At 34.5% G+C, this 27,469-nt stretch overlaps 1 protein-coding gene across 1 annotated transcript; it reads left to right on the top strand.

Annotated features, from left to right (window-relative positions):
* Nucleotides 1-1,611: 1,611 nt before the first annotated feature.
* On the top strand, nucleotides 1,612-25,652 carry tgfbr2a (transforming growth factor beta receptor 2a). The gene is made up of 9 exons (XM_052136811.1): nucleotides 1,612-1,846; nucleotides 2,970-3,117; nucleotides 5,136-5,350; nucleotides 5,530-5,665; nucleotides 6,088-6,275; nucleotides 11,439-12,199; nucleotides 14,843-14,984; nucleotides 16,153-16,277; nucleotides 25,481-25,652. The coding sequence occupies exons 1-9, from the start codon at nucleotides 1,792-1,794 to the stop codon at nucleotides 25,649-25,651; spliced, it is 1,941 nt and encodes a 646-aa protein (XP_051992771.1). The 5' UTR covers nucleotides 1,612-1,791; the 3' UTR covers nucleotide 25,652.
* The last annotated feature ends 1,817 nt before the right edge of the window (nucleotides 25,653-27,469 follow it).

The raw sequence follows: 27,469 nt of genomic DNA, 5'->3' as shown, positions 1-27,469 counted from the left end.
CTGCCCAGAAGTGCTGTCTGTCACACGTGCGCCACTCGACTAGTTTAAAGATGCCCAAAAGTGCTGTCTGTCACACGTGTGCCACTCGACTAGTTTAAAGATGCCCAAAAGTGCTGTCTGTCACACGTGTGCCACTCGACTAGTTTAAAGATGCCCAAAAGTGCTGTCTGTCACACGTGTGCCACTCGACTAGTTTAAAGATGCCCAAAAGTGCTGTCTGTCACACGTGTGCCACTCGACTAGTTTAAAGATGCCCAAAAGTGCTGTCTGTCACACGTGTGCCACTCGACTAGTTTAATGATGCCCAAAAGTGCTGTCTGTCACACGTGTGCCACTCGACTAGTTTAAAGATGCCCAAAAGTGCTGTCTGTCACACGTGTGCCACTCGACTAGTTTAATGATGCCCAAAAGTGTTGTCTGTCACACGTGCGCCACTCGACTAGTCAAAAAGATGCCCAAAAGTGCTGTCTGTCACACGTGCGCCACTCGACTAGTTTAAAGATGCCCAAAAGTGCTGTCTGTCACACGTGTGCCACTCGACTAGTTTAATGATGCCCAAAAGATCTGCCTCTCACACGTGTGCCTCTCGACTAGTTTAATGATGCCCAAAAGTGCTGTCTGTCACACGTGCGCCACTCGACTAGTTTAATGATGCCCAAAAGTGCTGTCTGTCACACGTGTGCCACTCGACTAGTTTAATGATGCCCAAAAGTGCTGTCTGTCACACGTGTGCCACTCGACTGGTTTAAAGATGCCCAAAAGTGCTGTCTGTCACACGTGTGCCACTCGACTGGTTTAAAGATGCCCAAAAGTGCTGTCTGTCACACGTGTGCCACTCGACTAGTTTAAAGATGCCCAAAAGTGCTGTCTGTCACATGTGTGCCACTCGACTGGTTTAAAGATGCCCAAAAGTGCTGTCTATCACACGTGTGGCACTCGACTAGTTTAAAGATGCCCAAAAGTGCTGTCTGTCACTCGTGTGCCACTCGACTAGTTTAAAGATGCCCAAAAGTGCTGTCTGTCACACGTGTGCCACTCGACTAGTTTAAAGATGCCCAAAAGTGCTGTCTGTCACACGTGTGCCACTCGACTAGTTTAAAGATGCCCAGAAGTGCTGTCTGTCACACGTGCGCCACTCGACTAGTTTAAAGATGCCCAAAAGTGCTGTCTGTTACACGTGCGGCACTCGACTAGTTTAAAGATGCCCAAAAGTGCTGTCTGTCACACGTGTGCCACTCGACTGGTTTAAAGATGCCCAAAAGTGCTGTCTGTCACATGTGTGCCACTCGACTAGTTTAAAGATGCCCAAAAGTGCTGTCTGTCACACGTGTGCCACTCGACTAGTTTAAAGATGCCCAAAAGTGCTGTCTGTCACACGTGTGCCACTCGACTAGTTTAATGATGCCCAAAAGTGCTGTCTGTCACATGTGTGCCACTCGACTAGTTTAAAGATGCCCAAAAGTGCTGTCTGTTACATGTGTGCCACTCCACTGCCCAGAAATGATGTCTGACTGCCCAGAAGTGCTGTCTGTCACACGTGTGCCACTCGAATGCCCAGAAGCGCTGTCTGTGTAGGCAGCTCGTGTTTTAAGTGGTTTTGAGACGCGCAGCGGCAGGAAAAGAGACGCTTCCTCCTCCCTCAGTGTTTTGTCTTGAAGTATATTTCCTGTCTAACTCTGAATGACTCACGTTCATCTCAACACGTTTCTTCACAGATGAAGAATCCGACCTAAATCAGACGGATAAGAGCATCGATCCGGATTGAGACGCGATCAGATCGACGGAAGTGTGATGGAGCGGTTCTGTGGGTTTGGGTCGGTTCTTGTCGCTTGTTGTCTGATGTCTGGTGAGTTTCGCTTCAGATCCGTTAGACCTGCTGCTATCATAATCAACACAGTAAGCGCGCGACGCGGCAATATTGCACAGTATTTAATAAAGTTATAAGCGCGCGTTTCCGTGGGTACGTTAAAAACAAGCTCGTTTCCGTTTTTCATGTGTTTTCAATGTAAACCAACAATTGACGGACGTCTTTGGCCGTTGCGCCGCTTGTTGCAGTTTTCTATCGGAAGAACTTTAACTATAAAAACGCGTCACGAAACACCATCGGTGGCGCTACGTCAAGCTTTTTTAATGTATTTAATTTTTTAGCGTAAAGACGCGTTCGGTGTGAACAGCACCTTATAATGGAAGTGTTTGTTTCTTTTTCGGAAGCAGTCATGCCATGCTCCAAATCACAAAGATCACCCTTTTCTCCATTCTGATGGTTGATGTGAACATTAACTGAAGCTCCTGACCTGTATCTGCATGATTTTATGTACTGCACTGCTGCCACGTGATTGGCTCATTAGATAATCGCATGTTTGATTGTTGGTGCCAGACGGGTTACACAGAAATCTCTAGTTTACTCAGAAGGGTGCTTTTGTCCAGGTGATTTATAGTGGATAAATGAAGTTAGTTCCCTTAAAGTTCACAAAGGTGTCCCACCTTAGCAGAGTAACCACAGGTGTATGGGGTTATATTTGTGCCACAACTCAGCATGCCAGATGATATTTTGAGTCAATGGTGTAGTTAAAGGTGGACCCACATTAGACCCAGTCCCACCCAGAATATTAGAGATTATTCTTTGACTTCAAATATATCAAATATTTATAAAAATGCCTAAATTTGGACATCTGAAAGTGTAAAAAAAACTGTATGAATGCATCCATCAAATTGGGGCGAAAACTTGGCCCATCCATTTTTATTGAGGTTCACCCAAAAGTAATTTCCTGGCTATGCCCCTGTTTTGACCATACAAAAATGAATTGAGCTCTTTTGTGAATTTGCACAGAATTCTGACATTTATGTTACTAAAAAGTCTGTGGAAAAGACATTTACAGAGGAGGTTGTGTTTGATTCTCCTGCATTCATAGATGCTTTTAAAGACATGTCCATGAATTCTGATGTGCTTCTCTGTTTGTGTGTCACAGGTGCATCAGTGATGGTCCATACAGTCAGTCACAGTACCTGTAAGTCATGTGGCCCTCGGCCGGCCAGCAGCATAGGACATAAGTGCTATCCAGACTGTAACGTGTCAAAAGTCTGCCCGAATCCAGAGGACGTCTGCGCTGCCGTCTGGTATGACTACACATGTAAACATGAATCACTGAGCTGTGCAGGGTTTTGTTCTAACATGTCCTCACCATCATTCAACAGACTGACACAGAGAAGATGTAGGAAGCATTTGTACTCTTAAAAATAGAGTTTCAAATAGAAGCCAAAAGGGTTTTATAGCCTGATCATAGGACAGTTCCCATGTTTTTGGAAAACCTGGAAATACCAAAAGTCTTAGGAATGTAATCTCAAAAGTCATGGAAATTCCTATAGAGAATTTTCCTAGTTCTGCTCGATAATGTTTCATTGTTTATGTGTAGAGTAAAACTTCCTCGAAAGCCATTTTTTAAGATCCAGTAATCACAAATGCTTGGAAGAGTAATTGAAATCAGAGGTGTATAGTAACAAAGTACAAAGAATTCGTTACTGTACTTAAGTACAGTTTCTGGACATTTCTATTTACTTCAGTTTACTTACATTTTGAAGAGAAAACGATACGCTTACTCTGATACATTTCTTCAGACCCTTTCATTACTTCTGCAAGCGAACATCGCCAAATATAACATCGCTGCATGTGGCAATGTTTTGATCCATTTTGAATCTGTCAAATTTTGCAGATCAGAATCAAAATGACAATGGGAACCTCGACAATGTGTGTTCATATTAATTTGCTACTTTTTTAAATGAAACATAATGTATGTTGTAAACACTGATGAAGTGTGATAAGCAGGGACAAATTATGACTGGCAAAGGCCCCCGGGCCAATTATCTCCAAGGGCCGCCCTCCCCTCCCACCATTTTGTTTTGCCTAGCAACTGACCCAAAAGTTGTTTTCATTGTTGATGGGTTTTCAAGCAGGGGGATCACCAAAATGGATGGCGAAACCTTAAAGCCCAGGGCCCCCCCGGGCAGTCAAAGGCCCCTGGTAGTCAAGGGCCCATGGGCACTGGCCCCATTGGCCCGGTCGGTAATCCATCCCTGGCGATAAGATTTGTTTTGATGTGTAATTTGTGTGATTTATTTACACTTAAGCACCATTTAATATCAGTTGCTTTAATACACTTACTTAAGTATTTTCCCCGTGATCTACTTTTAGTAAATATCTATAAAGGTATCTTTACTTTTACTCAAGTATGAAAATTGGATACTTTATCCAACACTGATTGAAATTAATTGGTCAGAAAGGGTGGGAGCACTGTGAATGGTTTTATTAAAGGGAAAATTCACCTAAAAATAAACATTCTATCATCATTTACTTGCTCTTATTTTGTGTCTTAATGATGAATAATGAGTAATAATAATAAGACTTTTTGTTTATATAGCGCCTTTTTAAATGCTCAGTCACTTTACTCTCAGTAACCAAATGTTCAAGATTTCTTGACGTTTTGTTATGCTTTTTTGTGTATTTGTTTCTGGTTCTTTAAAGCACATTCCAATTAAATAATTTATGGAAGCCAATTTCCACTAGAGGTAGACAGATATATCGCTTTTACCAATTAATCAGTGCCACTAGTTGCTTTCTGTAAATGTAAGTGCAGCGTAGTTCTAGCGGGAACACTAGCAGCTGTACATCATCGCACCATTAGTCGGGTAACTCCCAGCCAATCACATGTAAGCCAATGCTTTATAAGTCTACCCACAATCTATCACATTGCTGTTTTAGTGCGCTAACACGACAACCTCCTCCACCCCACCGCCACAGGTTGAGTCCCATCCTGCATGGGGGTAGGCTGCTCACCCCGGCCTCCTATATCCGGCAGGATATGACGCTTACGAATAGAACTTCTTCGGACTGCCAGACGGGGCTTACGTCAAAGAGAGACATTACATTTCTGTTTTACATTCATCAAATAAATGTCATCTTCACTGACCAGAAATGTAAAGAATATGGCAATAGTAATGCACATTTGTCATAGGTCACCCAGGTGTTCGACATATAGAGAGTATTTCACTAAGTTAACATACTGTATACTTGCGAAATAGCCGTATAAAAAGTATGGTGGTATTCTATTTTTAATGTAGCCTTTGAAATTGTCTTCCAGGTGGAGGGAAGCTGGAATTGTTACCATGGAAACCATGTGTCATAACCCTGCGCGGCCGCTGTACAGCGTGATGTTAAAGGACTACAGCAGCGCAGAATGTTTGCTGATATCGAAACATGTAGCAGGTCGTAACCTCCGTGTGTGCGCCTGTACTGGAGATGACTGTAATAAGCATGTGCTTCTGTCCAAACTGTCAGATCAGGAAGAATTGACAAGTAAGTTCTTAAAGGGACAGTATGCTTCATTCAAAGTACCAGTTTGGACACACTTCACTACATTTTTCATTCTCATGAGCTTCAAATGAGCTTTGCTGTTAAATATGAATTATGTAATGTAAAGAATGAATGAAACTGTATGAAAACGTTCATTTTTCTTCTGTTTTGGCACATTAAAGGGCCTTTCAAACTCCGCAAACTCTGTAGGTTCTGTGACATTGAATATTCAACCTGCAACGCCACAGGTGTCTGCGAATCTACATGCAATATCACATCCATCTGCGAGAGTCCAAACGAGGTGTGCGTCGGTGCATGGTACGTCCAGTGCCATTGTGACACTCAAGTTTATCTTTGTGCACAAACTAAAGAGAAACATCTGACACAAGTTGATACTTCAAACTCTGAAGGATAAATAAAAAAGATACAAATGAGTGAATTGTTGACATTAGAGTTTGACCGATATATCGGTTTTACAGATGAATCTGTGGCGATAGTTGTCTTTTGGAACTATCGGTTATTGGCATAAATCTATGCCGATAGTTGCTGAAAGTTTTTTATTATTACTATTTATATTATATCCGTGTTCCTCTGTGGAAGATTCTAAATTTAGAATGTCGTTGTTCTGTGTTCTGTTCTTATCAGTGATAACGAGTCATTAGTGATTGTGGCAGCTGAATGTGACCGATTCCGTCTTTATATAAGTCTGTCGCGACTCATAATGTAATTATCTGTTTCAGGAAGAGAAATGAAGGAATCTCCTCTGTGGAGACGGTGTGTCATGATGTGGCATTTCCGTTTTATGGTCAGTACCTGACCGACAATAACAGCAGCACCTGTGTGTTGAAACCGGTGAAGGGGACGGAGGAAGAGTTCTACATGTGTTCCTGTAATGCAGATGAGTGTAATGCCAAACTCATCTTTAATGGTACGTGTGTGCGTCCTCTACGCTCTCTGTTTGACAGTAATGACAGAACCAGAGACATTTTGGGGAGCTGACGAAGAGCAGCTTCACACTGGGAACTGAATGTCCGATGCATTAAATGTATTTATTTATTTTTATTGATTTGTTCATTTTGCAATATTGCAATACATTTTGTCTTTATTAGACTAGACAGCAGGATCAAGCACACACAATAAAATATAATATCTGCTAAATAGGGCGATAAGACGATTCATTGTCGAACAAATAATAACGATTATGACGATTCATTGTCAAACAAATAATTGCGGTTGTCACGAGTCATTGTCAAACAAATAATTGCGATTGTGACGATTTATTGTCAAACAAATAGTTGCGATTGTGACGATTTATTGTCAAACAAATAGTTGCGGTTGTCACGATTCATTGTCAAACAAATAATTGCGGTTGTCACGATTCATTGTCAAACAAATAATTGCGGTTGTCACGATTCATTGTCAAACAAATAATTGCGGTTGTCACGATTCATTGTCAAACAAATAATTGCGGTTGTCACGATTCATTGTCAAACAAATAATTGCGGTTGTCACGATTCATTGTCAAACAAATAATTGCGGTTGTCACGAGTCATTGTCAAACAAATAATTGCGGTTGTCACGATTCATTGTCAAACAAATAATTGCGGTTGTCACGATTCATTGTCAAACAAATAATTGCGGTTGTCACGATTCATTGTCAAACAAATAATTGCGGTTGTCACGATTCATTGTCAAACAAATAGTTGCAATTATGACGATTCATTGCCAAACAAATAGTTGCGGTTATGACGATTCATTGTCGAACTAAGAATTCTGATTATGTCGATTCGTTGTCAAACAAATAATTGCGATTATGGCGATTCGTTGTCGAGCAGATAATTGCGATTATGGCGCTTCATTGTCAGACAAACAACTGCGATTATGTAGATTCATTGTCCAGCTGGTAATTGCGATTATGGCACTTCATTTTCAAACAAATAGTTGCGATTATGCCGATTCATTGTCAAACTAATAATTGCGATTATGGCGATTCATTGTCAAACTAATAATTGTGATTATGGCGATTCATTGCCAAACTAGTAGTTGCGATTATGGCGAATCATTGTCAAACGAATAGTTGCGATTATGGCGATTCATTGTCAAGCCAATAATTGCGATTATGGCGATTCATTGTGAAACAAATAATTGCGATTATGGCGATTCATTGTCAAGCTAATAATTGCGATTATGGCGATTCGTTGTCGAGCAGATAATTGCGATTATGGCGCTTCGTTGTCAGGCAAACAACTGCGATTATGTAGATTCATTGTCCAGCTGGTAATTGCGATTATGGCACTTCATTTTCAAACAAATAGTTGCGATTATGCCGATTCATTGTCAAACTAATAATTGCGATTATGGCGATTCATTGTCAAACTAATAATTGTGATTATGGCGATTCATTGCCAAACTAGTAGTTGCGATTTTGGCGAATCATTGTCAAACTAATAGTTGCGATTATGGCGATTCATTGTCAAGCCAATAATTGCGATTATGGCGATTCATTGTGAAACAAATAATTGCGATTATGGCGCTTCATTGTCAAACAAATAGTTGCGATTATGGCGATTCATTGCCAAACTAATAATTGCGATTATGACGATTCATTGTCAAACTAATAATTGCGATTATGACGATTGATTGTCAAACAAATAATTGCGGTTATGGCGATTGATTGTCAAACAAATAATTGCGGTTATGCCGATTCATTGTCAAACTAATAATTGCGATTATGGCGATTCATTGTCGCACTGGTAATTGCGATTATGCCGATTCATTGTCAAACTAATAATTGCGATTATGCCGATTCATTGCCAAACTAATAATTGCGATTATGACGATTCATTGCCAAACTAATAATTGCGATTATGACGATTCATTGTCGCACTGGTAATTGCGATTATGACGATTCATTGTCAAACTAATAATTGCGGTTATGACGATTCATTGCCAAACTAATAATTGCGATTATGACGATTCATTGTCAAACTAATAATTGCGATTATGACGATTCATTGCCAAACTAATAATTGCGATTATGACGATTCATTGTCAAACAAATAATTGCGATTATGACGATTCATTGTCAAACAAATAATTTCGGTTATGCCGATTCATTGTCAAACTAATAATTGCGATTATGACGATTCATTGTCAAACTAATAATTGCGGTTATGACGATTCATTGTCAAACTAATAATTGCGATTATGACGATTCATTGTCAAACTAATAATTGCGATTATGACGATTCATTGTCAAACTAATAATTGCGATTATGACGATTCATTGTCAAACTAATAATTGCGGTTATGACGATTCATTGTCAAACTAATAATCGCGATTATGACGATTCATTGTCAAACTAATAATTGCGATTATGACGATTCATTGTCAAACTAATAATTGCGATTATGACGATTCATTGTCAAACTAATAATCGCGATTATGACGATTCATTGTCAAACTAATAATTGCGATTATGACGATTCATTGTCAAACTAATAATCGCGATTATGACGATTCATTGTCAAACTAATACGATTATGACGATTCATTGTCTGTTTTAAGGCTATGATGTTTAATTGTCTTTTTCAGAGCTTACACAATTGTCATATAAATTGTCATATTTCTTAAGGTGAATCATGTGTGCTTCATACACCTTAAAAAAATATATGATTTCCTTTTAAGACTTTATAAATGTTTTGATGGACCTGAAATATGATTTCAATATCAAAATATTTGTAAAAACTTAAAATATCTCTTTTCTTTTTGAGCAACATTAGTTTGGGTTAATTTCAATTTACATTGTTGATTTTGGAAATTTTGATATAAAATATTTATTTGTATTATGTTTATATTATATTATATTGTGCAGTAGTAAGATATTTCTGTCTTTATTTCTTCACTTTCATATGCTCTTTGGTTAAACACACAAGCTTTTATTTCTCATGAAGCAAAACCTTTGAGATTTCGTTTCATCTTTTTATCACTTCACAGAAATAGAGTATGTGTGCGTCTCCTCTTCTGTGTCACGGCATGTATAAACCAGGAATATTCAACACAACCTCTCGGCGAAATCGTCAGGATTCGAACAAATTTTCTAAATTTGGCTAATTAATATGATATTGTGCGACTGCACTCATTTGAATTCTAACGACTTACACTTCAGCCAATGACGTCGCTGGACATCGTTTCCATCACACACAACAGCTTCCTGTCATGTTGACACAAACTTTACTGATTGGTTGAGTTTAGATTAGGGGTTTGGGTAAGGTATAATATTAATAAACATGTCCTAACGCCTCATGCTCGCACATTCGCATTAGACAACCGGGAATTTGCACGTGATGAAGTAGTACGAGTGTATGCGAATAAAATTGTGCGAGATCATACGAAATAGCCAACTCGTATATTAAATACTAATTTTCATGAGATCGGGTTAGGAATATTTGCCATCACATGATCATTTATAGTGAAGCCGGAGTGCTTTGCTTAGTTTATATTAGTTAGTTTGTATTTTCGCAAGTTTTCCGCGAGTCTTTGCTGATGGCGTGCCCATCAGAGCGCTAGTGAAACACTTCACACGCTCTTCTATACTGGAGCGTATCTGTTGACATCCACGGTGATGCTCTGTGACGCTCAGAGTTCAACTGAATGACACACAAATGGCATTATATGTTCCCTTATAATTCCCTTGTTTGGGCGTTAAGATGGAATTTGAAGTGCGTGGTTATCTCAAATAACTGCGATCAGACGATTATTTAAGAATAGCAACTGGCCTACTGCTAAACATAATAAACTGTTCTCAGCTCATATGAACACAAACACAAACTGTCAGACATTTTCAGCAAGAAAGTCATATTTCGCAGTGTTGTGTGTGTATCATTTGAACAACACATTGTTGACATTATGAAATTGAATTTAGACGCATTCTTCATGTGCTAAACGTTGCTTCACTCATTACGCCTGCTTCTCTCTCTCAGACGTGTGGTTTCCTGTCTGTTTAAAGAGCATTCTGAAAATATTTCATGCATTAATGTCTCGTTGTTTTAACAAGAACATGTTGTTTTTGTGTCTGTGAGCGTGCTGGTGCTCGTGCAGTATGTCTGCGAGCCTGTGAGAACATTTACAGTAACGTGTACTGTGGGAAGTGCTGCTATATTGCAATTCTTGTATTTCTCATTACATTATCATCAGCCAATCAACCTGAGTGAGAGGTTGAGCTGAAACATTAGCATGAAATCTTGAATTTGGTTTGACCCTCTTTTACTGGCGTGAACAAAACCAGATGATCGTGTTGTCCAGCCTGGTTTTTTGACTGAGATACTGAGATTCTAGGGCAGAAGTAAGCACACGTTGAGACCTGTGTTTGATGTGGCGTGATCGTATCTGCACATGCGTCTTGTGAAACTGTGTGTTGTTTTACGCAAAACCTCTATGTTTGGTATCTTGTTAAAAACAGGAAGTTGCATCATGTGATTCGGTGGGGATCTGATGTTAAGAGTGCTGTTGCCCTTGTTTTGTTTTATGTACAAATATATTTAAGGCCAAGAGAGCATCGGGGGAATTGCTTGGGGGACTGTGAAAAAAACGTTTCAAAACATGTCTTACATACAAAAGTCCTCTTAATGTTAAAAATCAAGAAATGAATAATAATAAAAACACTTGGAAAGTTCAATCTAAAGGAAATGTGTACAGTCAGGGCATTTATTACTTATATTTTTAAATAATTTCATTATAATTCTCTCTATAATTGGAAGCACGTGTAACTTAACCTGTGCTCAGCACGAGGTCACAATGTGAAACTGCCAAACAAAGGGTTTAAAAATGCAACATATTGATTAAAGACTTTACGCTCTTGTTGGGTGGATCATATTAAAATGCTTTTAGTGTGTCTGATGTAGTTGACACCAATGACAGTAAGATGTATGTTATAAAGTCAATAAATGGTTTTATAAAAGCCTGTCCCCTTACATGGTACGTTAGCTGAGACATTTGATTACAAATACATCCATTTCAAATTCATTTGGTATTACAAACATGTTTTGTCTCTTATCTCACTAATCAGTGTAAAATTCTTGTTCATATTAGTTCCTCCATTAAAAGACAAGAGGACGTGTCTGCCGGTCCTCTTGGTCAGTCTGGTTCCTCTCCTGGTCGTCATTGTCCTGCTCGTCTCGTCCTTCTACATCTATCGAGTGTTACGCCAGCAGAAGCTGAAGATAAAAGGCATGGAAAGCGAGATCTTCATCAACGATGACGACCATTCTGATAGCAGCTCCGCCAAAGCCAACAATCTGAACCACAACAACGAGCTGTTGCCCATCCAACTGGACTCCCTTGTGGGAAAAGGTCGCTTCGCCGAAGTCTACAGAGCCAAACTCAAGCAAGGACTCATGTCTGCCGGAGAAGCCTTCCAAACGGTCGCCGTGAAGATCTTTCCGTACGAAGAATATGCTTCATGGAAAAACGAATGGGAGATCTTCTCTGACTCAGAACTTCGGCATGACAATATCCTGCACTTCTTGACCGCTGAGGACCGGAAGACCGAGAGGCAATATTGGCTGATAACGGCGTATCACGAGCGAGGAAACCTGCAAGACTTTCTGTCCAAGCACATTGTGAGTTGGGAGGAGCTTTGTCGATTGGGCGTGTCACTGGTGAGGGGCGTGGCACACTTGCACAGCGATCAGATGGTGAGCGGCCAGCCCAAAGTGCCCATCGTTCACAGAGATTTGAAGAGCTCCAACATCCTGGTGAAGACGGATCTCACCTGCTGCCTGTGTGACTTAGGGCTCAGTCTGAGACTAGATAACTCCTTGTCTCCGGATGAACTTGCCAACAGTGGACAGGTGAGAACATTTGCTAAAAGGATTGTTTATCATTAGCCTAATATTTCATTTAAATGTAAATTTTCTCTAGCAGAGGTTTTGCATGTTGGTTTCAAACTCCTAGTTCAAAACTCTCTGAAAGAAGGCCATATTTGGATGCAGTCTTTGATGGGGCATTTTGATCTTTAGGTTGGGAGAGTTGTTGTCTCTTTGTCCTGGCCCCTTTGATCGTTTTACTGTCCAACCGAGCTGATTTTAAATGAGAATAATTGTTTTGTAATTTCTGTCATCCATAGTAAATTGTGAGACAGTGGTGGCTCAGTGGTTGAGGCTCAGGATTACTGACCAGAAGGTCAGGGGTTCAAGCCCCAGCACCAACAATATGCCACTGTTGGGCCCTTGAGCAAGGCACTTAACTCCAGGTTGCTCCGGGGGGATTGTCCCTGTAATAAGTGCACTGTAAGTCGCTTTGGATAAAAGCGTCTGCCAAATGCATAAATGTGAAATGTACATTTTCACATTCATCATATTTCTGTTATAGCTTTTGGGTAAATAAGTGAACATAATGAAACGGGCATGCATTCAGGAAAGATAGTGACAACTGAAAGGTTTAAATGTGTTCTTAAAGGCCCTGGTATCCATCGTTTTTCTGCGGATTTCTTCAGATTGCGCTCGGTTGACCTTATACTCTTGAAGTATACTCTTTTGAGTATGAGCGAATACAAACGTGTTTGACGCATGCCACCTTGTGATTCTCTTTTAGTACAGTCAATGGCAGGCGTATATGCAGATGAGGACTGTCCGCGTGTCGAGAAAATCTGGCCTGCACATGGTCTGTGCTGATGACGAAATTTGCGCACACTGTATGCAGAGCGATCAACAACCGAAGTATACTTTGGCCTTAAAGAGCACCTATTATGGTTTTTAAACATGTCTAATTTAGTTTTAAAGGTCTCATACAATAGATTTACATGCATCCAAGGTCAAAAAACACTTTCATTTGCTCATAATTTCAATTGCAGCATTATCGTTTTCTCCCAGAGCCAGAAACGACTTGTTCAATGATCCGTTCTGAAGGATTAATTCTAAACTCCGCCTTTCAGACAGCCTCCTCTGCTCTGATTGGTCAGATGTTCCAGTCTGTTGTGATTGGTCTACAGCTTGGTGTAGTGTTTGAGGGTGGGTCAAAGCTGTTCGTGAGCAGCCAATGAAGACCAGAGGCGGTTTATTGTTACCAAATGACGTAGGCTAGTACAGGAAGTAAGTCTGGAATTACTAACGACTCGTTTCAGGTGTTCAGAATCGATTCTTTCTTTTGGGAGTCAATAACTCAATTTGTCCTGCACTGACATTTTTACATTCACGAACAAATGATCACTTTAATGTGTATGTGGCTATGCAGAAACTGACTTGCAAAAATTCAACCTATTCTCTGACAAACACTCACTGAAGTAAAAAGTTTGACAATGAGCAAAGGCACAAAAATGTGCAGCTGTAGCCTACTGTAGGTGACAACAACAATTAAGCTTGTGCTCTCATTTCCATCAAGAATGTGTGCATATGGGGTCTGCGTATCTCAGTGAGTATTGCCGCTGACTATCACACCTGGAGTCGCGAGTTTGAATCCAGGGTGTGCTGAGTGACTCCAGTCAGGTCTCCTAAGCAACCAAATTGTCCCGGTTGCTAGGGAGGGTAGAGTCACATGGGGTAACCTCCTCGTGGTGGTGATTAGTGGTTCTTGCTCTCAATGTGGCGTGTGGTGAGTTGTGTGAGGATCGTGGAGAGTAGCATGAGCCTCCACATGCTGTGAGTCTCCACGGTGCCATGCACAACGAGTCACGTGATAAGATGCGCCGATTGACGGTCTCAGAAGCGGAGGCAAATGAGACTTGTCCTCCACCACCCGCATTGAGGTGAGTAACTGTGCCACCATGAGGACCTAATATTGGGAATTGGGCATCCCAAACTGGGAGAACAGGGGATAAAATAAAACTAAATAAATACTGTGTGCATATACAGTGTGTATGCACAAAGTGTCTGTAGATAACTGCAAGAATAACTGTATATAGTTCAAATCTGTTGTCATAAAAGCACTTGAATTTGCTGTAATGGATGAATGGGCCCCTGATGCAGATTAGAGATCGACCGATATTGGTTTTCAGTGGACGATAAGATACCAATTATTTTAGTATACATCACTGATTTATAATTCTTGTTTTATTTCTGCTTTTAGGCTAAAACAAACAACTGCTGAGTGACCTGCTTTGCAAAACTAATAAACTTACTAAGTCTACAAAGAATTAATTTAACTAGTTTAAGTCAATATACACATGTTAAAGCCCCTAACTTAATTGGTAAACCTGAAATTAAAGAACCAGTATCAGATTAAAGGAATATTCTGGGTTCAATACAAGTTAAGCTCAATCAACAGCATTTGTGGCATAATGTTGATTAACACAGTCATTTTTTATAAATGCTAAAATCTGTGTTAACTTGTATTGAACCCAGAATATTCCTATAAGCAGTAAAGTGTAAATATCAGTTAAAAATATCGGTCTATCTCTAATGGAGTTCCCCACCTGTATTTCCCAAGCCATCACAGTTTGCCAAAGAATGCGAACGAGCATTGAAAAGTGTTGCATTTAAACTTGTATGTCTTCTCAGGTTGGCACTGCCAGATACATGGCTCCTGAAGTTCTGGAGTCCAGAATTGACCTGGAAAACATCGAGTCCTTCAAACAGGCTGATGTTTATTCCATGGCTCTGGTTCTGTGGGAGATCACATCCAGGTGCAGCGCAATTGGAGGTAATAAATGTCCATTCAGTCATCTGACCAATGGTTGTAAAGAACACATACTAGACAGAGCCATGTCTGCAATACCTGAAAATGCACAATGATTGACAGACAGAGAGTTTCTGATTGGCTAAAAAAACAGGTGTCAGGTTGTAGCAACATTTTAAGCTAAGTGAGATTCTAATGATCTGTTTAATAAATAACAAATCTGATCCGATTGATCACTTACTCTAGTACTTTCTGTTCCTCATGCTAACACACAGATAAATGCTTCTTCTCTCATGGACTCAAACTCTCTTTCACTTTCTTTATCTCTGTATCTCTACATCTGGCTTTTCAGATTTGGCTAAACTTTCCATTTAGCACTTGAAACAAGGAACTGTTTTGCTTTCGTTTCGGTTTAGTTTAGAGCTGCAGTTAGTTTTAAAGCCCATTTAAACTCCAAAAATAAATCCAGAAAAAGATTTGTTGAGCTTTGTTGTAACATTTAGAGGAAATGTCTGTGTGTTAAACAGGAAGTAACAGTGTTCTGAACTCAGCTGTGACACAAAGCCCACTTCCTGTCTTCCTGCACGTGTAATTCCGGAAAGTGTTTGTTGTTGTTTTGCGGTCATCGATCTTTGCTTCTTGTGCATTTACAGCAAGTTATTGAATAGTTTGATGTAATACTGCCCAAAAAATGTGTATGAGCATTAGAAAAATGTATGTTTACCATAACAAACCCCTGAACCTGATTATTTGGGCTGGTAGTTCTTCCAGCTTAACAAAGACCTATATTTTTATGCGAGTAAAAAGTGACATCACTGAAACAGGTCGATAGACTTACATTTGCGGAATGTACAAACAGGCCAACAGAAAAAATGTAAATGTAAACAAACCCACAAAAGGCCTCATTTTACACTGTGCTCTCTTTTCTCTTTCTGTCTGACAGCTTATATGTCTATCTACAGTATCTAGCTAACTGGTGATTTTCTTACTGCATTTATAACCATTAAACATCAAACTTCTGGTACTGGTTTAAACTTTAAGACAGGCTTTTTCAAGCCAATAACATAGTTCATCTTGACAAACTTTACTATCTGCTTCTAATAGTTCTGTACTTTATTAAAGGTTTGCTTTGCAAGTTGTGTGTGTGAGCAACAGATGTTTTTTCTCTCTCTCTCTCTCTCTCTCTCTGTAGATGTTCGTGAATATGAACCTCCATTTGGGAAGCTCAGAGAACATCCATGTGTGGAGAGTATGAAAGATGATGTCATCAGAGACCGACTGAGACCAGAGATACCAGCCAGCTGGAGTCAACACACGGTAAAACACACACGCAAACCTCTGAGCTATTAATGGAATGGTTTCGCATTCATGCATAGATTGCATATCCTATGGCACTGAAGGGGTTAAATTGTCTGACAAGAGTTTTATCCACTCAGCATCTGCCTTAGCATCTCTGACAGTAATGGGATTTTACATTTTAACAATTTCCTCTTAACTTTATTTAATTTTATCAAGCTAAATTATTATGAACATCTGAAAAAGTTTCTGAGGTAAATGTACCGTTAGGTGAAAGTTGTCATCTTCTCTCGGTTAAAACTGATCCATATTTCAGCCAATGGCACTGTATCTTTCAACATCCCTTGTGATGTTCATTCATGTGTTGTTTTTTTGCTGTAATTTGTAGTATAGAGGAGCGCTGATCAGATTTGACACGCAACAAAATATTTAGACTTTGAATTTCATGATAACATTGAAGACTTTATCAAAAACAATAGAAAAGTCAAAACAGTACAAGTTCAAGTTTTTCCTAAAACGGCCTATTTGTTTTTTACTATTTTATATATATATCATGATTATACTATACATACTATATTGGTGATTCATCTTTTACTATATTATATTTATAATGCGATTATACTATACATACTATATTGGTGATTCATCTTTTACTATATTATATTTATAATGCGATTATACTATACATACTCTATTGGCGAGTCATCTTTTACTATATTATATGTATATACACTCACCTAAAGGATTATTAGGAACACCTGTTCAATTTCTCATTAATGCAATTATCTAATCAACCAATCACATGGCAGTTGCTTCAATGCATTTAGGGGTGTGGTCCTGGTCAAGACAATCTCCTGAACTCCAAACTGAATGTCAGAATGGGAAAGAAAGGTGATTTAAGCCATTTTGAGCGTGGCATGGTTGTTGGTGCCAGACGGGCCGGTCTGAGTATTTCACAATCTGCTCAGTTACTGGGATTTTCACGCACAACCATTTCTAGGGTTTACAAAGAATGGTGTGAAAAGGGAAAAACATCCAGTATGCGGCAGTCCTGTGGGCTGAAAATGCCTTGTTGATGCTAGAGGGCAGAGGAGAATGGGCCAACTGATTCAAGCTGATAGAAGAGCAACTTTGCCTGAAATAACCACTCGTTACAACCGAGGTATGCAGCAAAGCATTTGTGAAGCCACAACACGCACAACCTTGAGGCGGATGGGCTACAACAGCAGAAGACCCCACCGGTACCACTCATCTCCACTACAAATAGGAAAAAGAGGCTACAATTTGCAAGAGCTCACCAAAATTGGACAGTTGAAGACTGGAAAAATGTTGCCTGGTCTGATGAGTCTCGATTTCTGTTGAGACATTCAGATGGTAGAGTCAGAATTTGACGTAAACAGAATGAGAACATGGATCCATCATGCCTTGTTACCACTGTGCAGGCTGGTGGTGGTGGTGTAATGGTGTGGGGATGTTTTCTTGGCACACTTTAGGCCCCTTAGTGCCAATTGGGCATCGTTTAAATGCCACGGCCTACCTGAGCATTGTTTCTGACCATGTCCATCCCTTTATGGCCACCATGTACCCATCCTCTGATGGCTACTTCCAGCAGGATAATGCACCATGTCACAAAGCTTGAATCATTTCAAATTGGTTTCTTGAACATGACAATGAGTTCACTGTACTAAAATGGCCCCCACAGTCACCAGATCTCAACCCAATAGAGCATCTTTGGGATGTGGTGGAACGGGAGCTTCGTGCCCTGGATGTGTATCCCACAAATCTCCATCAACTGCAAGATGCTATCCTATCAATATGGGCCAACATTTCTAAAGAATGCTTTCAGCACCTTGTTGAATCAATGCCACGTAGAATTAAGGCAGTTCTGAAGGCGAAAGGGGGTCAAACACAGTATTAGTATGTGTTCCTAATAATCCTTTAGCTGAGTGTATATATAGCGTGATTATACTATATATACTCTATTGGTGAGTCATCTTTTACTATATTATATATAATGTGATTATACTATACATACTATATTGGTGAGTCATCTTTTACTATATTATATATAATGTGATTATACTATACATACTATATTGGTGAGTCATCTTTTACTATATTATATATAATGTGATTATACTATACATACATATTGGTAGGTCATCTTTACTATATTATATATATATATATATATATATATATATATATATATATATATATACGTGATTATACTATACATACTCTATTGGTGAGTCATCTTTTACTATATTATATATATATATATATATATATATATATATATATATATATATATATATCATATATATATATATTATATATATACAGTGATTATACTATATTTACTCTATTGGTGAGTCATCTTTTACTATATTATATATATACAGTGATTATACTATATTTACTCTATTGGTGAGTCATATTTTACTATATTATATATATACAGTGATTATACTATATATACTCTATTGGTGAGTCATCTTTTACTATATTATATATATATACAGTGATTATACTATATATACTCTATTGGTGAGTCATCTTTTACTATATTATATATATATACAGTGATTATACTATATTTACTCTATTGGTGAGTCATATTTTACTATATTATATATATACAGTGATTATACTATATTTACTCTATTGGTGAGTCATATTTTACTATATTATATATATACAGTGATTATACTATATATACTCTATTGGTGAGTCATCTTTTACTATATTATATATATACAGTGATTATACTATATATACTCTATTGGTGAGTCATCTTTTACTATATTATATATATACAGTGATTATACTATATATACTCTATTGGTGAGTCATCTTTTACTATATTATATATATATATACAGTGATTATACTATATTTACTCTATTGGTGAGTCATCTTTTACTATATTATATATATATATACAGTGATTATACTATATTTACTCTATTGGTGAGTCATCTTTTACTATATTATATATATATACAGTGATTATACTATATATACTCTATTGGTGAGTCATCTTTTACTATATTATATATATATATACAGTGATTATACTATATTTACTCTATTGGTGAGTCATCTTTTACTATATTATATATATATATATACAGTGATTATACTATATATACTCTATTGGTGAGTCATCTTTTACTATATATATATATATATATACAGTGATTATACTATATTTACTCTATTGGTGAGTCATCTTTTACTATATTATATATATACAGTGATTATACTATATATACTCTATTGGTGAGTCATCTTTTACTATATTATATATATATATACAGTGATTATACTATATATACTCTATTGGTGAGTCATCTTTTACTATATTATATATATATACAGTGATTATACTATATTTACTCTATTGGTGAGTCATCTTTTACTATATATATATATATATATATATACAGTGATTATACTATATTTACTCTATTGGTGAGTCATATTTTACTATATTATATATATATACAGTGATTATACTATATATACTCTATTGGTGAGTCATCTTTTACTATATTATATATATATATATACAGTGATTATACTATATATACTCTATTGGTGAGTCATCTTTTACTATATTATATATATACAGTGATTATACTATATTTACTCTATTGGTGAGTCATCTTTTACTATATTATATATATACAGTGATTATACTATATATACTCTATTGGTGAGTCATCTTTTACTATATATATATATATATACAGTGATTATACTATATTTACTCTATTGGTGAGTCATCTTTTACTATATATATATATATATACAGTGATTATACTATATATACTCTATTGGTGAGTCATCTTTTACTATATATATATATATACAGTGATTATACTATATTTACTCTATTGGTGAGTCATCTTTTACTATATTATATATATATATATACAGTGATTATACTATATATACTCTATTGGTGAGTCATCTTTTACTATATTATATATATATACAGTGATTATACTATATATACTCTATTGGTGAGTCATCTTTTACTATATTATATATATACAGTGATTATACTATATATACTCTATTGGTGAGTCATCTTTTACTATATTATATATATACAGTGATTATACTATATATACTCTATTGGTGAGTCATCTTTTACTATATTATATATATATATACAGTGATTATACTATATATACTCTATTGGTGAGTCATATTTTACTATATTATATATATATATACAGTGATTATACTATATTTACTCTATTGGTGAGTCATCTTTTACTATATTATATATATATATATACAGTGATTATACTATATTTACTCTATTGGTGAGTCATCTTTTACTATATATATATATATACAGTGATTATACTATATTTACTCTATTGGTGAGTCATCTTTTACTATATTATATATATATATATACAGTGATTATACTATATATACTCTATTGGTGAGTCATCTTTTACTATATATATATATATACAGTGATTATACTATATATACTCTATTGGTGAGTCATCTTTTACTATATTATATATATACAGTGATTATACTATATATACTCTATTGGTGAGTCATCTTTTACTATATATATATATATACAGTGATTATACTATATATACTCTATTGGTGAGTCATCTTTTACTATATTATATATATATATATACAGTGATTATACTATATTTACTCTATTGGTGAGTCATCTTTTACTATATTATATATATATATACAGTGATTATACTATATATACTCTATTGGTGAGTCATCTTTTACTATATATATATATATATACAGTGATTATACTATATTTACTCTATTGGTGAGTCATCTTTTACTATATTATATATATATATATACAGTGATTATACTATATTTACTCTATTGGTGAGTCATATTTTACTATATATATATATATACAGTGATTATACTATATATACTCTATTGGTGAGTCATCTTTTACTATATATATATATATATACAGTGATTATACTATATATACTCTATTGGTGAGTCATCTTTTACTATATATATATATATATATACAGTGATTATACTATATATACTCTATTGGTGAGTCATCTTTTACTATATATATATATATATATACAGTGATTATACTATATTTACTCTATTGGTGAGTCATCTTTTACTATATTATATATATATATACAGTGATTATACTATATATTACTCTATTGGTGAGTCATCTTTTACTATATATATATATATATACAGTGATTATACTATATATACTCTATTGGTGAGTCATCTTTTACTATATTATATATATATATATACAGTGATTATACTATATATACTCTATTGGTGAGTCATATTTTACTATATTATATATATACAGTGATTATACTATATTTACTCCATTGGTGAGTCATATTTTACTATATATATATATATATATATACAGTGATTATACTATATATACTCTATTGGTGAGTCATATTTTACTATATTATATATATACAGTGATTATACTATATATACTCTATTGGTGAGTCATCTTTTACTATATTATATATATACAGTGATTATACTATATATACTCTATTGGTGAGTCATCTTTTACTATATTATATATATATATATATACAGTGATTATACTATATATTACTCTATTGGTGAGTCATATTTTACTATATATATATATATACAGTGATTATACTATATTTACTCTATTGGTGAGTCATCTTTTACTATATATATATATATATACAGTGATTATACTATATATACTCTATTGGTGAGTCATCTTTTACTATATTATATATATATATATACAGTGATTATACTATATATACTCTATTGGTGAGTCATATTTTACTATATTATATATATACAGTGATTATACTATATTTACTCCATTGGTGAGTCATCTTTTACTATATTATATATATATATATACAGTGATTATACTATATTTACTCTATTGGTGAGTCATATTTTACTATATATATATATATACAGTGATTATACTATATATACTCTATTGGTGAGTCATCTTTTACTATATTATATATATATATATACAGTGATTATACTATATTTACTCCATTGGTGAGTCATATTTTACTATATTATATATATATATACAGTGATTATACTATATTTACTCCATTGGTGAGTCATATTTTACTATATTATATATATACAGTGATTATACTATATATACTCTATTAGTGAGTCATCTTTTACTATATTATATATATATATATACAGTGATTATACTATATATACTCTATTGGTGAGTCATCTTTTACTATATTATATATATACAGTGATTATACTATATATACTCTATTGGTGAGTCATATTTTACTATATTATATATATACAGTGATTATACTATATTTACTCCATTGGTGAGTCATATTTTACTATATTATATATATACAGTGATTATACTATATTTACTCTATTGGTGAGTCATATTTTACTATATTATATATATATACAGTGATTATACTATATATACTCTATTGGTGAGTCATCTTTTACTATATTATATATATACAGTGATTATACTATATTTACTCTATTGGTGAGTCATCTTTTACTATATTTATATATATATACAGTGATTATACTATATTTACTCTATTGGTGAGTCATCTTTTACTATATTATATATATATATACAGTGATTATACTATATTTACTCTATTGGTGAGTCATCTTTTACTATATTATATATATATATATACAGTGATTATACTATATATACTCTATTGGTGAGTCATCTTTACTATATATATATATATATATATACAGTGATTATACTATATATACTCTATTGGTGAGTCATCTTTTACTATATTATATATATATATATACAGTGATTATACTATATTTACTCTATTGGTGAGTCATCTTTTACTATATTATATATATATATACAGTGATTATACTATATATACTCTATTGGTGAGTCATCTTTTACTATATTATATATATACAGTGATTATACTATATATACTCTATTGGTGAGTCATCTTTTACTATATTATATATATATATACAGTGATTATACTATATATACTCTATTGGTGAGTCATCTTTTACTATATTATATATATACAGTGATTATACTATATTTACTCTATTGGTGAGTCATCTTTTACTATATTATATATATATATATACAGTGATTATACTATATATACTCTATTGGTGAGTCATATTTTACTATATTATATATATATATACAGTGATTATACTATATTTACTCTATTGGTGAGTCATCTTTTACTATATTATATATATATATACAGTGATTATACTATATTTACTCTATTGGTGAGTCATCTTTTACTATATTATATATATATATACAGTGATTATACTATATATACTCTATTGGTGAGTCATATTTTACTATATTATATATATACAGTGATTATACTATATTTACTCTATTGGTGAGTCATCTTTTACTATATTATATATATATATACAGTGATTATACTATATATACTCTATTGGTGAGTCATCTTTTACTATATTATATATATATACAGTGATTATACTATATTTACTCTATTGGTGAGTCATCTTTTACTATATTATATATATATACAGTGATTATACTATATATACTCTATTGGTGAGTCATCTTTTACTATATTATATATATACAGTGATTATACTATATTTACTCTATTGGTGAGTCATCTTTTACTATATTATATATATATACAGTGATTATACTATATATACTCTATTGGTGAGTCATATTTTACTATATTATATATATACAGTGATTATACTATATTTACTCTATTGGTGAGTCATCTTTTACTATATTATATATATATATACAGTGATTATACTATATTTACTCTATTGGTGAGTCATCTTTTACTATATTATATATATATACAGTGATTATACTATATTTACTCTATTGGTGAGTCATATTTTACTATATTATATATATACAGTGATTATACTATATTTACTCTATTGGTGAGTCATCTTTTACTATATTATATATATATACAGTGATTATACTATATTTACTCTATTGGTGAGTCATCTTTTACTATATTATATATATATATATCAGTGATTATACTATATTTACTCTATTGGTGAGTCATATTTTACTATATTATATATATACAGTGATTATACTATATATACTCTATTGGTGAGTCATCTTTTACTATATATATATATATATACAGTGATTATACTATATTTACTCTATTGGTGAGTCATCTTTTACTATATTATATATATATAGTGATTATACTATATTTACTCTATTGGTGAGTCATCTTTTACTATATTATATATATACCGTGATTATACTATACTCTATTGGTGAGTCATCTTTTACTATATTATATATATATATATACAGTGATTATACTATATTTACTCTATTGGTGAGTCATATTTTACTATATTATATATATACAGTGATTATACTATATTTATTCCATTGGTGAGTCATCTTTTACTATATTTTATATATATATATTGTGATTATACTATATTTACTCTATTGGTGAGTCATCTTTTACTATATTATATATATATATATACAGTGATTATACTATATTTACTCTATTGGTGAGTCATATTTATATATATATATATATATATACAGTGATTATACTATATTTACTCTATTGGTGAGTCATATTTTACTATATTTATATATATATATATTCAGTGATTATACTATATTTACTCTATTGGTGAGTCATCTTTTACTATATTATATATATACAGTGATTATACTATATATACTCTATTGGTGAGTCATCTTTACTATATTATATATATACAGTGATTATACTATATTTACTCTATTGGTGAGTCATCTTTTACTATATTTTATATATATATATTGTGATTATACTATATTTACTCTATTGGTGAGTCATCTTTTACTATATATATATATATATATATCAGTGATTATACTATATTTACTCTATTGGTGAGTCATCTTTTACTATATTATATATATATTGTGATTATACTATATTTACTCTATTGGTGAGTCATCTTTTACTATATTATAAATACTATAATTGTTCTATATTTACTCTTATTGAGCCATATTTTACTATATTATATATACTATATTTATACTATACTATATTTACTACATTAGTGTGTCATGTTTTACCATATTATATTTATATTTTACAATGTTATCCAACTAACTCTCTCTCTCTCAGGGTATTCAGTTTGTGAGTTCTGCAATAGAAGAGTGTTGGGATCATGATCCAGAGGCCCGTCTCACAGCACATTGTGTCATGGAGCGTTTTGATGACATCACCAGTGCAGTGATCCTTCCCATCAGCTCGGAGCCCAAGAGTTCGGAGGATTCCGGGAATGATGACAAGTGAACGACTGTAGAACAAGCGCTACGATCCTTGGAAACCAAACCCATAACATCCTATACAATCATTCATGAGATCACCAGATTACCATGGAAACAGACTTCAGACAGGTTTTATTTCACACAGAGACACGTGTTTTTGTTGGGCGGCAAACTGGAGAATTGTAACATTTGCACTTTGCGTTTACACACTTGGAAATGTTACAATGAAAATATTTGTTATATTGCTTCAAAACTCATTACCAAAAGTTCTGCTTAAATGACATGAAACTGGTATAAATAACAGAGGAAAAGGATGGAGTTGAGAGAAAAACTGTATTTCAAACCAAAGAGTGTTCCTTAACTCCAGCAGCCAATAAGAAGAGAGTATTCTGACACAAAAGGCATGAGTGGAACAGATGTGACATCATGTTGACATCATCTACAAAGACATCTACAACTGAGTCAAATATACACGAGGGAAAACAGGGATGCTTAGAGAACGATTGTAGCCTGAACTGAGCCAGATTACCTTCACATAAAGGACATTTATGATTGATAAAACCAGATTACATCCAGCTGATGTTAAGCAGAAGAGTGCACTGAGGTATTAAATCTGTATTAAATATGACATACTTAAGGACACATATGACATCTCTTATGAGACACATTTAAAAATAAATAATAATTAAAAACTGGATATGTAAAGTACTCAGAATTTTGGTCTCTGTTTAAAGATTCTGGAAAACCCCTAAACCAAGTCTGTAGATGAACAGCATGCCAACAAAAGGAAAGACTTGTGCATCAAAACAAAGAAATTACCATCATTTTCTTTCAGTGGTTTTTGTTATTAGATAGGTCTCTAGTTTCATAAGTGTGCAAAGCACAGTGCATCAACCGTGCACTAATTCTAATGGGTATTCCGTGCCAATGCAAAGCGCAAGTGGGCATGGGTGGGAGTGTTGGCGCTATCTGTGGGTGTATGTGCACAAACTGTGGGTGTGTTATATGTTAATGAAGTTTTCCTGTGAAACAGGTCATTGTGCCAAGATGGTTGACAAGCACGTCTATTTTCAGCACAAAGTCTAAACTCAGATCCTACATTTGCAGTTTGGAGATTCCACCAGCAGGTGTTGATCCAGTTCACATCCAAACTCTGAAAATATGCTGGAACATCAAATTATGCCACTGAAGATGAGCCATTTTATGAAACAAAAATTTATGAGATTTGTGTTAAACTTTAAGACATCATGGTTTATTTTTCAATTATTATTATTACATTTATATTTACAATTATATTACATTTACTCATTTGTATTGGTAGTTGGAGCTGGAGGAAAAGTTGCAGAAGATAATATATATATATAATAATAACCATTAGTTTGATTATATTTTCATTTAGTTTGAAGTGTTATTTGAATTTAGAATTATATTTGGTTTAAGTTTTTATGTTTTAATGAAATAATTGAATTTAAAAGCAAGATGGACTAGTAGAAGTGAAGTGCGTGCAAAAAACAAACCAGTTACAGTCACTGTTAACACTAGCCATGATTCGTGAATCAGTAGATGAAAATGATTCATAATACTCCAAATCCTGACAAGAATCACATTCTCCATGTGTCCTAAAGAACGTAAGTCCATATTTCTATTCTTCTAATTCATTACATACAGTCCATTTTCACTTTCAACTTCTTATAAATGTGCTGTCTTTGTTTATATCGCTGGTGCATGAAGAACCTCAGAATGAAATTGCACTTGACCCAGCCAATTTCACCAACCCACTTGCGCCAACACCTGGTGCATGCTTGCATTAAAATTCGGAAACTTCATGGCCATGCGCACTGAC

Source organism: Xyrauchen texanus, chromosome 10 (assembly GCF_025860055.1).
Source record: "Xyrauchen texanus isolate HMW12.3.18 chromosome 10, RBS_HiC_50CHRs, whole genome shotgun sequence".
Classification (NCBI taxonomy): domain Eukaryota; kingdom Metazoa; phylum Chordata; class Actinopteri; order Cypriniformes; family Catostomidae; genus Xyrauchen; species Xyrauchen texanus.
The sequence above is the reverse complement of the archived record's forward strand: the minus strand, read 5'-3'. Positions and strand labels throughout refer to the sequence as shown.